This window comes from Salvelinus sp. IW2-2015, linkage group LG8 (genome assembly GCF_002910315.2).
Source record: "Salvelinus sp. IW2-2015 linkage group LG8, ASM291031v2, whole genome shotgun sequence".
NCBI lineage: Eukaryota > Metazoa > Chordata > Actinopteri > Salmoniformes > Salmonidae > Salvelinus > Salvelinus sp. IW2-2015.
This window is the reverse complement of record NC_036848.1, coordinates 14,240,682-14,255,036: the sequence shown is the minus strand read 5'-3', so window position 1 is coordinate 14,255,036 and position 14,355 is coordinate 14,240,682. Positions and strand designations below refer to the sequence as shown.

General features: G+C 40.9%; 2 protein-coding genes and 1 long non-coding RNA gene across 4 annotated transcripts; all 3 read left to right on the top strand.

Moving 5' to 3' along the window:
* Window positions 1-333: 333 nt before the first annotated feature.
* On the top strand, window positions 334-1,315 carry LOC111967001 (uncharacterized). Its single transcript, XR_002877713.2, has 2 exons — window positions 334-567; window positions 853-1,315. It is a non-coding gene; the product is annotated as an uncharacterized lncRNA (long non-coding RNA).
* Window positions 1,316-4,463: 3,148 nt separating this feature from the next.
* On the top strand, window positions 4,464-8,775 carry rap2c (RAP2C, member of RAS oncogene family). The gene is made up of 3 exons (XM_023992521.2): window positions 4,464-5,638; window positions 6,013-6,332; window positions 7,070-8,775. Exons 1-2 carry the CDS (start codon window positions 5,366-5,368, stop codon window positions 6,289-6,291), a joined length of 552 nt encoding a protein of 183 aa, XP_023848289.1. The 5' UTR covers window positions 4,464-5,365; the 3' UTR covers window positions 6,292-6,332; window positions 7,070-8,775.
* A 99-nt stretch (window positions 8,776-8,874) lies between these two features.
* zgc:92907 (UDP-N-acetylglucosamine transferase subunit ALG13) lies at window positions 8,875-12,552 on the top strand. 2 transcript variants are annotated; one of them, XM_023992524.2, is made up of 4 exons: window positions 8,875-10,576; window positions 10,768-10,891; window positions 10,998-11,136; window positions 11,296-12,552. In XM_023992524.2, exons 1-4 carry the CDS (start codon window positions 10,496-10,498, stop codon window positions 11,405-11,407), a joined length of 456 nt encoding a protein of 151 aa, XP_023848292.1. In that variant the 5' UTR covers window positions 8,875-10,495; the 3' UTR covers window positions 11,408-12,552. The 2 variants fall into 2 exon arrangements, with proteins under 2 accessions (XP_023848292.1, XP_023848291.1); XM_023992523.2 differs by having other exon boundaries at window positions 10,729-10,891.
* The last annotated feature ends 1,803 nt before the right edge of the window (window positions 12,553-14,355 follow it).

Genomic DNA, 14,355 nt, shown 5'->3' with positions numbered 1-14,355 from the left:
CCGCTTTATATTATTATATTGTCACTGTCAGATGAAAACTTTGTCACTCCAAATAATTTATTTAAATTAAATTATTTTACATGAATGATACTATTGGTTCCCAATTAGCTGTCAATCTCCCACCTATTCCTCTCTTTGGATTGGTGGATCCATGTCGTTATTTAATACTTTTTGGAGTATTCAATGAGGGGTGTTGACGTCAACCACATGTATTCAYTGGTAAGAGATGTGACGCCACTAGCCTCATGTCATGAATATGCYTKGCCATCTCGAGACAACTCCTATATAAAGTGATTTTTCCCCCCCTCAAAGTTGCTGGGAAGTAAAATCTTCTACTTATATCAGTACACTCTTAACAACCTAAGCATTACGAAACTTATATTCAATCAAATAATCCTCATGTGGCAAATTCGACACTCTCAATGACCTCCATACCGAAACTCCTCGATGTCACATGATGAAGAATTGACCCAGCTATCCCTTTTCCCCCTTCTTCTATGGTGAAGTGCACGTCTTCACTCCTGAGGATATTTMTATTTGTGGGTTCTTAGCCAGACGCGATCAGAGGTAAGTAGCACGTTAATTACCTTCTGACTTTGTAATATGATATATTTCTGGAGTAAGATAGGTATTTCTCGGATATATCGCTGCTTTTGAAATTGTGTTTTGAGGGCGAGTGCAAATGATAGGGCTAGGTAACTAACTAGACAACTAGTTAGCTAGGGCTAACAGAGAAACTGAKAGGATGTTTAATCTCATGTTTTTAGCTCCCCATATGATCTCTGCGTGTTGGCTAAATTACTGTAGCTACTAGAAGTATTTGTGTTTTTGTTTGTTTCTTTATATTTACAGCTTGTAGCAGCACAACCAAAGGGGAGGAGAATGGGCCTGCCAAGAAAACAAAATAGCCTTCCAAGTGGAAAGTAGAGATTCGGAAGAGAAGGATGCAGGGTAAATCCTACTTTGACAGGGAAAAGATGATTGAGTTGACTATGGCAATTCATATCTGCACTGTTTGATTATTTATTACATGATTCTTACCAGAATACTTTTATTCCATGCTGAAATGTCTGATTTGCTTACATGATTCTTACCAGAATACTTTTATTCCATGCTGAAATGTCTGATTTGCATACTAGTAACAGGATTAATAGTGAAATTTCGATATACATTGTTTGACAACTTACCTGATCCTACTTGATATTTCATTCTGAGTAAAAAATTAAACATCACACTTTGTGTAAATATTTTTAGTACGCATTCACGATCACATTTACTTGAAATTATATTGTGAAATAAATGTTAATTAATGCTACTGAAATTGTGAAATTATTCTAATCTCTTTAGTACGTCTACATTTTTAAGAAATTGAGCACTATGATATAGATATTAAGTCAAATTTGAAAAATACAGTAATTAACACTGTACAGCACGGGAGGGTCGGAGAATGAGTTCAAATAAAAGTTTGCGAAACGTAGCGCGTACAATAGGTCACTTCTCGAATGCGTACTCCATTTGTACTTATWTTGAAGCATGCATCGATGCAAGCTGCAACGGAAAGTATGCAAATAAATATGACACAAACGTAAAAAATGACATTTATTGACATCAATGGCAGCTAAATTATTACGATTCACATATGTAGCTGATAATTATGAAGTCCAATGTTCGCTTTGTGTATATCTTGTTTCGTCTATTGTTGCCATTGTCCTGGCTGGAAGGAGGTTCAGTGAATGGGGCGGTGAAGCGTGAGGTAATACAGTAGGGGTTGTGCGAGTGCTTCTTAAATGTATTGTTTTATGTATTCTCCCCACTCTCGTCCTCACAAGAACATACTCAAGAGAACGTACTGGAAAAAACCAAAAAAACAAGAAACATAAAGAGTACAAATTCCGGAGCATGAGTGTGGAGCATGGTAGGTAGTATGTTTGGAGAAACACCCCTAGAGTTTGAGAGTTACAAGCCTCCACTCACCCAGTAATTTTTGAACTGTCCCTAAATAATCCTACTAAAAACTGCATGAGAAATATGTCATGGACTCAAAACAATGAAAGTACAGAGTATAAAACAGTACTTAGCCTAATATATTATTAACAGCCACGATAGCAGCGTCTACCGATAGGCCTATTTTTAATTAAAATTTCAACTCGTCACCACGCTCTACCTTCCACTGGTGTTCCCCAACTGTAGTCCCGGTACCCCACAATAACAACATTTACATTTTAGAGCCAGACAAGCACACTTGTTTCAATTTGGTAACTAATCCTCGATTAGTTAAATCAGTCCAGAGCTACAACAACAATGTGTGCTGATTGAACAAAACTAAATAATTGGAGGATGCGGGCATCGATCCCGCTACCTCTCGCATGCTAAGCGAGCGCTCTACCTTGAGCTAATCCCTGTGCCTCCAATAAGAAGTATGAAATCTCAAGGACCGCACTGCCAAATCCCTCGTCAACTAGAAAGGATACTTTTTTTTTAAAAGTATGCTTGCTTCAGCTGTCTAAAAGTATTTTTCATGGTAGTTCAGTAACGGTTGAAGCAGTGACTGCAGTAAGCCTAGTGGTGGAAATAGTTGTATGGTTAGTGAGTTTTGGGTGTATGATAGCAGAAAAACCTGTGAGTCTGGACTTCCCCTGCTGGCTGTCTGTGGAATAAACATCAGGATCAGATGATCGTGGGGATATGCATGTTAGTCGCCCGAACCGGTCATGTTTTCCTGTCTTTTGTCGTTCTTATGCTCACTGCTGCTCTCAGTGGATCGGTCCAAGGCTGACTATCCTACAGTGACCGAATCCGACTTCGGGCGATGTCATCTACAAATAGCTTTCAACACTCTACCAGCAACTGGATGCAGTTTATCACAGTGCCATTCGTTTGTTACTAAAGCACCTTTAACGACCCACCACTGCGACCTGTATGCCCATATCGGCTGGCCCTCGCTACGTGATTGTCGCAGTCAGACCCAGGGCATGGCTCAGGTCATCTACAGGCTATGCTAGTAAGTGCGCCTTATCAGTCGTTCACTGGTCACGATGGCTACACTCCATCCGCAGCACGCGCTTCCAGCAGGTGTATCTCACTGATCATCCCTAAAGCTAAAACCCTCATTGGACGCCTTTCCTTCCACGGTCTCTGCTGCCTGCGACTGGACGAATTGCAAAAATCTCTGAAAGTTGGAGACTTTTATCTCCCTAACAACATTTAAAAATCTGCTATCCGAGCAGCTAACGATCGCTGCAGCTGTACATAGTCCATTGTTAAACTACCCACGCCAATTTACCTACCTCACCCCCATACTGCTTTTAATTTTTACTTTTCTGCTCTTTTGCACAACACCAGTATCTCTTCTTGCACATGATCATCTGATGATTTATCACTCCAGTGTTAATCTGCTAAATTGTAATTATTCGATTTATTGCCTACCTCATGGCCTTTGTCCACACATTTATATAGATTCTCTTTTTTCTTTTCACCATGTTATTGACTTGTTATTGTTTTACTCCATGTGTAACTCTGTGTGTCTGTTCACACTGCTGTGCTTTATCTTGGCCAGGTCGCAGTTGCAAATGAGAACTTGTTCTCAAACTAGCCTACCTGGTTAAATAAAGGTGAAATAAATTAAAATAAATTTAAAAAAGGCCTTTCTACTGTAAGCAGAGGAGACGACAGCCTTCCAGTAGAATAGATAGAGTCACAGCTCCCAACATTTACTAACAAATGAACAGCTACAGATATTTAGCTTGCACTTGTATGTGCTAGAGAACTGTGCTACATACCAGTTATTTTCAATATGTATAAATATAGAGATAGAAATACATGTATGACTCCTGTTATTTTTGTTTTACCTTGTAATAAAGCACTTAAGTGGTGATCTCTCTTAATGGTTCATGAGTAATTTGGTATTGTTCSTTTTTTTAAATTGTAAAATGAGAAAGGCAATGTAGCAGTGTGTCTGTGTCCCTATTCGAAGTTAGTTTCACTCGTGTGGTCATCTGGGTATCTGTTTTGTTTTGGCCCCTAGCCCATTGACTATGCTCTGTGGCATTGCTGATACGCTGATCAACAGAGGTCAACCTTAGAGTTATAAAAAAAAGAATCCTGAGCAAAAGCATCCAGAAAAAGATGTCCAAAAAAAGCAGATGAGAACACTAATTCACATCAATGTTTGGAGTCTCCCATTCCACCTACTGGGGAAAAGCTTGAGCACACTTATAAATACACACACAAAATATATGACATATCAGACAAATTYTTTATTGCCAATAACATATAACATCGTTTCTGTAAATAGCGCACTAAATTTTTTCACTGAATCCTGAAAGTTCCATTCTATGCAGCACATTTCTATGTGCAAATTCTAAACGTTTCGATCTCCTGTCCCGCCTGAAGTTATAGTTTAACCAATGGGAATGCCAATCGCTCTTCAAGGACCAATTAAATTGCACATTCCCCACCGTGGTCCTTTTTTTACATTATGGCCTGCATTTTGGATTGTCGTGTATCGTTTTAATGTCCCTGCTGAGGACTAGAACATATAGTATTCGCACCACAAATTTGGTGCTCCCTCATTTTATAGATTTGGAAAGAAAATACGAGCTGCTAACATACTCGGTTCCACAAGACATTACAGCTCAGTGGTGGTCGCGAGGGTGAGGCAGTATCAGTAGGGAGAGGCCGTGAGGACGAAATTAGGGAAGGGAGTGGGAGGTCTTCCACCTTCTCATCCTAAACCGCAAGCAGTGTACTGTGGACAGCATTGGACTAAAACTCCAACCCAAGGTTCCTAAACGCTATCTGGCTGTTAAGTGCAGCACGCTCGGAATAAGGCCAGGGACCCTCCGTGGCAGACGTTGGCATTGCGCTTTTGCGGCACCGGTATGGTTTATGATGTGGAACAGTATGTGAGCAAGCCACATTCACATGCTCTCCAAAAATGGAGACAATAGGAAATCATTKTCGTATTGTGCATCTTAGCTAGTTAGCCACCAAGCCAGCTAATGCGCCGTTTTGGGGCAGATTAAAGCAACTWCTGCCCATATTCGTGTCAAGGTATATTTACTGTCTGTGTAGGATTTGACATAAGGCTCCTTATCGTGAGCGAACATGGAGGGGCGTTGTGGATTTAGCCAACTTTGCTAGCTAGCTTACTCAGTCCAAGACTTCTGTATTTAACCAGATTTGTGTTTTGTTTTAACTTATTGTATGTTTTCCAATTGTTAAGCATACGTGTTAACATTTTAACTGAGGTTCACTTGTTAGTTTGCAGAGGAGTGCTTTCAAGGTTTGCTTGATTTAATGTTGTCAAAGGATATAACAATCCAGCTAGCCAGCTAAGTAGCCCAGGTCAAGCTCGTGCACCCTAATGAAGGAGTACAAAGTGGTTGTGTTGGGAAGCGGAGGCGTTGGCAAGTCCGCGCTGACTGTCCAGTTTGTCACGGGCACGTTCATCGAAAAATATGACCCTACAATTGAGGACTTCTATCGGAAAGAGATTGAAGTGGACTCGTCGCCTTCGGTGTTGGAGATCCTTGACACGGCAGGGACAGAACAGTTCGCCTCCATGAGAGACCTGTACATCAAGAACGGCCAGGGTTTCATACTTGTCTACAGTCTCGTCAATCAACAGTCTTTTCAGGTAAAGGCCCTTACTACCTGTTACCAATACCTACCCACATGTCAAGGAGCTAGCTAGCATCACCAGCTGTCAAGATGCATTGTACCCATGTTTTAAATGGGCCTACTGGGCAATCTCAGTTGTCTTCTATCATTTTGAGTCGTAACCCCATTGTTTACAAATCAGGAACCAATTGGAGAGATCCAGCCATTGCCTTAATCCCTACAACTATGGGCTAAGTCCAAAATTGTATAAACTCAACAGGTTGGAAGAATGGCCAATGGTCTGCTACTTAACTCATTGATATACATCGAAGAGCTATGCAGCAATAGATGTTGCACAAACGTTTTCCCACAGTTCCTGAGAATATGCTTTCTATCCATCCCTAACCTCAGGACATCAGGCCGATGCGAGACCAGATAGTGCGGGTCAAGCGCTTTGAGAAGGTGCCACTGATCCTGGTGGGCAACAAGGTGGACCTGGAGTCTGAGAGGGAGGTTGCAGGTGCAGACGGCCGGGCCCTGGCTCAGGAGTGGGGCTGCCCCTTCATCGAGACCTCAGCCAAGAGCAAGACCATGGTGGACGAGCTGTTTGCTGAGATCGTCCGTCAGATGAACTATGCCACACTGCCAGAGAAACAGGAGCAGTGCTGCACGGCCTGTGTGGTGCAGTAAAGGAGTAGGTGGACACTGTCCTCTCCACAACTCTCTCCCAGGTAAGAGGCTGAAGCACTATACTTCACCCTCCACACACATAGTAACACTAAGAAGTGATAATGCACACTGATAGGCTTTTCACTGACAACGGGCAAGAATTCACAGGCTGTCAAAAGACGTATGGGCATGGATAGCAGCAGTGTAGYGTTTGTAATGCATGTACAAAAATCTGCAGGGAGATGAGAGGATCAGGGGTGGCACAATGGGATCCATATGACAGCTGTTAGAAGAAGCAGACGGAAAGGGGGTTTGCTGCACGGACTGATAAAACCGTTGGTTTAGCCTGTTATCATTAGATCAGACAAAGAATGTGGCGTGAAGAAGCCAACTGTCTGAGCATTGAGCACAGGGGCGGAAAAGAGGAGTGAGGGAAGTGAATGGTTATGTACWAGCAGAGAGACGAGAGACCTATAAGCAAGAGAGGGCAGATCCCAGACAAAGAAAAAGGAAAACGCAACATCCTGAATATAAATTGATGTTCCAAAACAGGAAGCAGATTTTCTTCACTGTGAGAACTAACTTCCCCACCCATACAGCAGACACACACATTGAGGTATTGGTCGTTGTAATTGAGTTTCACAGTTTACATATTGGTGAAATGCTAATTTCCTTAATTGTAAAGGTGTTAGTTACTTAGTAATATCTTCATATCTACTAGTGTCTCAACACCTATTGTTTTCAGTCTTTCCTCAACTCTCAGTAACACAGTACTTTTTCTTTTTCCATTGTTGTAAAGTTCCTGCTTTGATGACCTATGACCCCAGGAACCACTTCAGCTCCATCACACCTTCTGACCTCTCCAGCTGGCAGTATTACTTACCAGAGGGCAGATTCTTGTCTGTTCATGAGCCAATTCAAGGGAGTCTTGAGCCTGCCCAACCTTTGATATCTTGACTGTGGAACACATTCACCTGCAGACTCACTGGCCTTCATGGTTTAGGTGCAGGGAAGACCTACTTTTCAATGTGTATAGGACAGATTTATGAGGATGAAGGGTTGTCTATGGATTTCTATTTTCTCATTTGGGGTWGGGGAGTGCTGGGGCAATGAGCAGTGATCTGCTCGGGACCACAGTGTCCCTTTTTGAAGCTGCTCAGTCATTATATCCCCTAGTTTTACTTTGTACTGGAATTGGTTTGTTAAATCTGGTATTTCATTTTGAAGTGATAACAGCCATTATACAGGTTTGGGCCTCGGGACAGAATTCAATCAAACCGTGGTAAATATACGATTGCTGTGCTCTACAGCAGTGTTTACCAAAACACCTGATTTCAAGTCGTTAGCTAGGTTTCCGACCAATTGGCGACAGATTTTCAAAAACGGACTTGTTGCAGATAGAAGTCACTGCGTGATGACGTAGTGCACACATAATGTACTTTTTTTGCAACCGTTTTCATGTACGGAATAAAAATCTAAAGTTCAACGTGTTAGTTTTGTCAACTGTTGTGTTAAATAGCAAATCTGCCAACTCTGGTCTTAGCACGTGCACTCTAGCCAACAGACCGCAGAGACCGTGCTGGCAGGCTAGTCTACATTACATTATTATGGATAACAAAAATACATTATTTTTTTGCATCGATCATCATGTCACCAGAATCAGACCCTTGATTTTTATTGGTAAGGAACATCAAGATCAGCTTGCACTTTCACCACCCTGTGACATTCATCAATTATTTAATCTGTAGCCTAATAAACTGCATGGTTTCCCGAGTGGTAGTGGGAGGACCACATCGCGTGACTCCAAGTTGACTTCGATATGATGGTTATTATATCAATATAAAGGGGTTTCCACCGCTATTTCTCACAATACATTTTACCGATCCCAAAAAAGCCCGCCATGTCGAACGAACGAAATGTCTGTGCATTTATAAAAATTGTACTGACGCTTCCTGTTTCCACTACAGCTGTCGATGTTTTTGTTTTAATACAGTATGACTTTACTTGTGAAAAAAGTGGTTGGAAAAATGTTTAATGAGGGCTTAATGATTAGTTGACTTGAGGGCTGGAGTGGGGAAACACCGCTTTATAGGGCCTAAAACCAACTGTATGGTGGTATAGAAGCAGCCCAATTTTCATTTTTTTGATGGGTGTGGTCAAGCCAGGTTGATGTGCCCCTAAGCATGAGACATTCACGTTGAGTTGACTGTAGATCAATGTTTGTTTTCTGATTACAYCTGTGTGGTTGCTTTAGATACAGGTTCCTCGGTCATTTGGATGATGACTGTCATGTTACATGGTTTGATCAAATTCTGGCCCTAAACTAACTTTTAGATTATGTTTTGTTTTGTTTCTCATAACCTATTTATTAATATCTAATTACATTGTTATCCAATCATCAAAGTTTTCATTTATACTTGCTTTTGGGTTTGCTTTTTTGACTTTACAGTGAGTTTTTTTGTTGTAAGTTTTGCATTAACAGAGCCTTAAATGATTTCAGTCTTATGTTGGTTTCTGTGTGGTCATTCAGTCTCATACTTTCAACTCTTCAACACAATTACTGCCATGTAGTACAAATCTGATACTAAGATTGAAGGACACTGACCTGATCATGTGGTCACAAGTTTGGTATGCTGATTCAAATTGTCTTACATTTCTGGTTTAGACTTCATTACAGACTGAAACACTATATATAGAATATTGTTTCCTACTACACATCAAATGTAATTCACTTTATGCAAAGTGCTGTCTGTCTTTCCATTGCACATAATGAGAACAGGCACTTTTTGAGCTGGCTCAATATTCAAATGACCTGACTCGAGTGGCCTTGAGGTTGGGCAATTCTGAATATGTGGTAGAACATATGAGTTTGTCATGTAGAAAGAATAGTCTGTTCTATATAGTATATTTCTATCTGCAACGTTTTATGGGTTGGCCAAATACTGTTACACAATCAGCCACAAGAGGGCAGCATTCTCTACATTATTTGAAAGCAGTTATTCTAGCTCTGGGGGCTTTTTTAAAATGTATTTTTACATGTCAAACAACGTTTCCATCCACAGTTTTTATACGACTAAAGTCATATTGTATTAAACAAAATCACAACAGCTGTGATGGAGACAGGAAGTWTCAGCGTAATTGTATAAATGCCGACAGATAATTTGTTCGTTCAACATGGTGGGATCTTTTTGTGTCGGTAAAATCAATTATGCGGGAAATGCCAGTGGAAACGCCTTAATGCGCAAATATTGAGTTAATCATCTCGAAGTACATTTGGAGTCGCGATGATATGGCTTGTGGTCCTCCCACTACGACTCGGGAAACCATGTACTTTATTAGGTTACAGATTAAATAAATTATGATGAACTTCACAGGGTGCTGAAAGTGCACGGTAATGAGTTTGATGCTGCCTTCCAATATATCGAGGGTCTTATTCTGGTGACATGATGGTCGATGCTTGACTGCCGTTTGCCAGATACAATATGATCGTTTTTACCCATAATCTCATCACGTAATAGACAAAACAACCCGCACAGCSWACTCGCACTGTATATGCTAGCTGTTGGCTAGAAAACACGTGCAAAGACCAGAGTAGGCAACGTTTGCTATTTAACACAACAGGTTTTTTTGACAAAACTAACCGTCGAGTTGAAAATGCGATGGAAACACATTTAACTTTGTATTTTTATTCGGTACATAAAACTTAAGCGAAAAAGTAAATTMTGTGTGCACTATATCATCAACCAAACGTATTTGTTGCCGATAAAAATCAGTGCATGTATGTTTTTTATTTATTTAACCTTTGCCTAGTTAAAATGTTAAATAAAACATAAATGCACTGATGTTTATCGGCAACAAATCCGTTTGGTGGAAACACCACTAGTGGGAAATGCGCATAATTTCTTTATGCGGATGTTAGAATAGTCGCAAGAAAATCTGTCACCAATTAAATGGAAACCTACCTACTGGAGGCATTTTCAAAATGGTCATAGACAAACTACTGTTTCTTCATTAGATCAATAGCGCCACACTTATTTTTATGAAAAAAAATGTCTAGACTGCAAGTTCATGTCCAAACCTGTAGGTGGCAGAGTGATGTATTCTTTAGCGGAAATGCCAAGGAAATGAAAGAAAAACGTGACGTCAGGCTACTGAAATTTGTAAACAAACACACGGGACATCTTTAGTACAAGTACTGAAAATTACATTTGATACATGAGCAACCATGAAGAGGGTATTTGTAACTGTAGGAACAACAAGCTTTGATGACCTAATCGAACGCGTTACTTCCCCTGAAGCTGTTCAAGTGAGTATGATATGTGATGGCTAAAGAAGCTAACGTTAGCTAGCTAGCCAACTGTCCTCAAAAATTAGACAGTAATAATTTGASTAGACCTACCTAGTGTCCTACCCTCGCATTGTTATATTTCTAGAAAGTTATGCATCTCTCTCTTGAAGGAGTTGAAAGCCCGCGGCTATCAACATTTGGTCCTGCAGGTTGGACAAGGCTCCATTCTCCCAGATCCAGACAGCTGTCACGAGCTCACGTTAGAGGCCTTCCGATTCAAGGATTCCATTGCTGAAAATATCAAATGTGCCGACCTGGTTATCAGCCATGCTGGTGTGTATCTATTTTTTAAAGAAATGAAACAAACTAGGTAAACTACCATACCATTGTGCTGGTCTATGATGTTGATGAATTATAATGACTTGTCTTGTATTTTCAGGGGCAGGTAGTTGTCTGGAGACCCTTGGTGCAGACAAGCCACTGCTAGTTGTGGTCAATGACAAACTTATGGACAATCACCAGCTAGAGCTGGCCAGACAGCTACACCAAGACTCACACCTACTGTACTGCACCCCCAGGTCAGTGTAAATCCTCATGTGCAACTTGATCATGAGGACTCACTTGGTCAATCTGACATATTGTATATGTACATTTCTGCTAATAAAGTCGTAGAGTTGTCAAACTGTGATTGAAATTCAGTGGGTCAACATACCCTTTTCTCTCAAATTATTTCACAGCACTCTTACTGAGACCCTGAAGACAATGGACCTTGCTGTTCTTTCACCCTTCTTACCCGGACAACCAAAGCATTTTGCCAATTTCCTGGACASGGCCCTTGGTGTTCAATGATTCCAATGGAGGGCAGTCTCTGAGGTCAACTGTGTTCTGTTATGGACTCTCGAGATGTTTTGCGCTCTTCTTCATGTGGCTTTCCAGCAGACTAGACGCTGTGTTGCGTACTGCCTTTCACAGGTCGGAGTGTGGAATGCAAATTGTGGTCACAAAAACGAAAAGGTGAATGGGATAATCTTAAATTGCACCACCATTTAACCCAGCACCTATACACTATCACCAAAAACCAACCACCCCATCCCACTACGTTGGCCCTAAACAATCCTACACCATGCTGTCGGTCTGGGAGGATGGAATCTGGGAGGATCAAAACTTCCTGTAGTTCTTCTGCACTAAAATCTCTCACCCCAAAATATTTCTCTGCTGCTGCAACGACCACATATATCTTCTGTGATTTCCGCTCCATCAGCGCAGTACAGTTGATCACCATGGCTATGATGTTTGCTCTCTGAAWCTCCTCATCTTTGCGATGAACTGGAAGTGGGGTTGGCCAGAGGGTAGCCTGGGCCTCGCGTGCCTGGCTTCTASTTTTTCCTATCAGTATGCAGAGCTAATACCAACTCAGGCAATTGCCTGGGGCCTTACATCATCATCATTTTGTTTAATAATGCGCTATTAAGCAATTGTGACCATCTCTGTTTATGACAAACACTGCGGATTCTGTTTTCTCCCTGCGAATTTGGCTCTAGCTTTGAGCAGTGGGCTCCCGAGTGGCGCAGCGGTCTAAGGCACTGCATCACAGTGCTAGAGGCGTCACAATAGACACTGGTTCGATCCCGGGCTGTATCACAACCGGCCGTGATCAGGAGTCCCATAGGGGRGGTGCACAATTGGCCCAGTGTCGTCCTGGTTAGGGTTTGGCCGGTGTAGGCCGTCATTGTAAAAATAATTTGRTCTTAACTGACTTGCCTAGTTAAATAAAGGTAAAATAAAAATATAATATATATTTTTTTTAACTATTATGACCCCATTCCCGAAGCTAAGAAATACTTTGTTTCCCTCTACGACACTCACAAGCTCTTCAGGACACACATTTTTTTCTACATACCTGATGATCTTCCCTTATGTTTTCCCGAACTTTCCCATTTCTGATACAATTCTCACTTTTTGATGCAAKTTAAAATTGTTACATCTTTCCCATATTCAAGTAATTTAACATATTTTCTTATTTGCTTTATGAACATAAAKTGCAACCAAGTTTCTATCTGTGCTGGAATGGCCATAAKGTTTTTATTATATAAATATAAATGTGACATGCAACAATTTCAAATGTTACACTGAGTTACAGTTCACAGAAGGAAATCAGACCATGTAAATTCATTAGACCCTAATTTATGGATTTCACATGACTGGGCAGGGGCACAGCCATTGGTGGGCCTGGGAGGGCATAGGCCCACCCACTGGGGAGCCAGGCCTAGCCTATCTGAATGAATTATTCCCCACAAAGGGCTTTATTACAGACAGAAATACTCCTCAACACCCCTCCCCCTTCAGYTGATCCCACAGGTAAAGAAGCCAGATCTGGATGTCCTGGGCTGGCATGGTTACATGTGGTCTACGGTTGTGAGGCCAGTTGGATCTACTGCTGATGGTGAAGAAATGAACATTAAATTATCTGGCAACAGCTCTTTTGGACATTCTTGCAGTCAGCATGCCAATTGCACGTTCCCTCAACTTGAGACATCTGTGGCATTGTGTTGTGTGACAAAACGGCACATTTTAAAGTGCCCTTTTATTGTCCCCAGCACAAGATGCACCTGTGTAATTAATGATCATGCTGTTTAATCAGCTTCTTGATATGCCACACCTGTCAGGTGGATTAATTATCTTGGTAAAGGAGAAATGCTCACTAACAGGGATGTAAACACATCTGTACACACAATTTTTGAGAAATAAGCTTTTTGTGCATATGGAACATTTCTGGGATCTTTTATTTCAGCTCATGAAACATGGGACCAACAAGTTATATGTTGCGTTTATATTTTTGTTRAATATAACTACAGTCTACWGAAGCTGAAGCTGAAACATGAAACGGTTCACCCTTGCCCAGAACTCTATAATGGCTGGCATAATTCCAACCCCTAGGAAAAGCAAAACAGGCTGAGACAACAATAGACAGMMTAATCCATTTATTGATTGATATTAAATTAATAACATAAAATCCCACCCTTTCATAGCACTGCATTTATATTTTTGTTCAGTATAGGTATTGTTTGATAAAGAAAATATCAAATATGTATTGACCCAGAATTTCCACATCGGTGGATCCCTAACTAAAACCTTGGACTGCCTTGTGCCTGGGGCCTCCAAATCACTGTCTGTTAAAAGGTCTGATCTGGCCATGTTCTATTTTAACCAGTTGGAGACAGGCTGATTAGGTATTGGATGCTGGTGAAAGGGGTATATTTTCAACTCAAAATGAGAGGAAAAACATGGATGTACACTGAGTATACAYAACATTAAGAACACCTGCTCTTTCCATGACGTAGACTGACCAGGTGAAAGCTTATTGGTGTCACTTGTTAAATCCACTTCAATCAGTGTAGATGAAGGGGATGAGACAGGTTAAAGAAGGATGTTTAAGCCTTGAGACAATTGAGACGTMGTTTGTCTATGTATGTGTGCCATTCAGAGCGCGAATGGGCATGACAAAATGTTCCTAATGTTTGAAATACTCAATGTACTGAGTGTAGATACAGTATATTATAAATCTTATGCTGATTATTTGTTATGAACAGCACAAATTGCAAATACACTGCTCAAAAAAATAAAGGGAACACTTAAACAACACAATGTAACTCCAAGTCAATCACACTTCCTTCTGTGAAATCAAACTGTCCACTTAGGAAGCAACACTGATTGACAATAAATTTCACATGCTGTTGTGCAAATGGAATAGACAAAAGGTGGAAATTATAGGCAATTAGCAAGACACCCCCAATAAG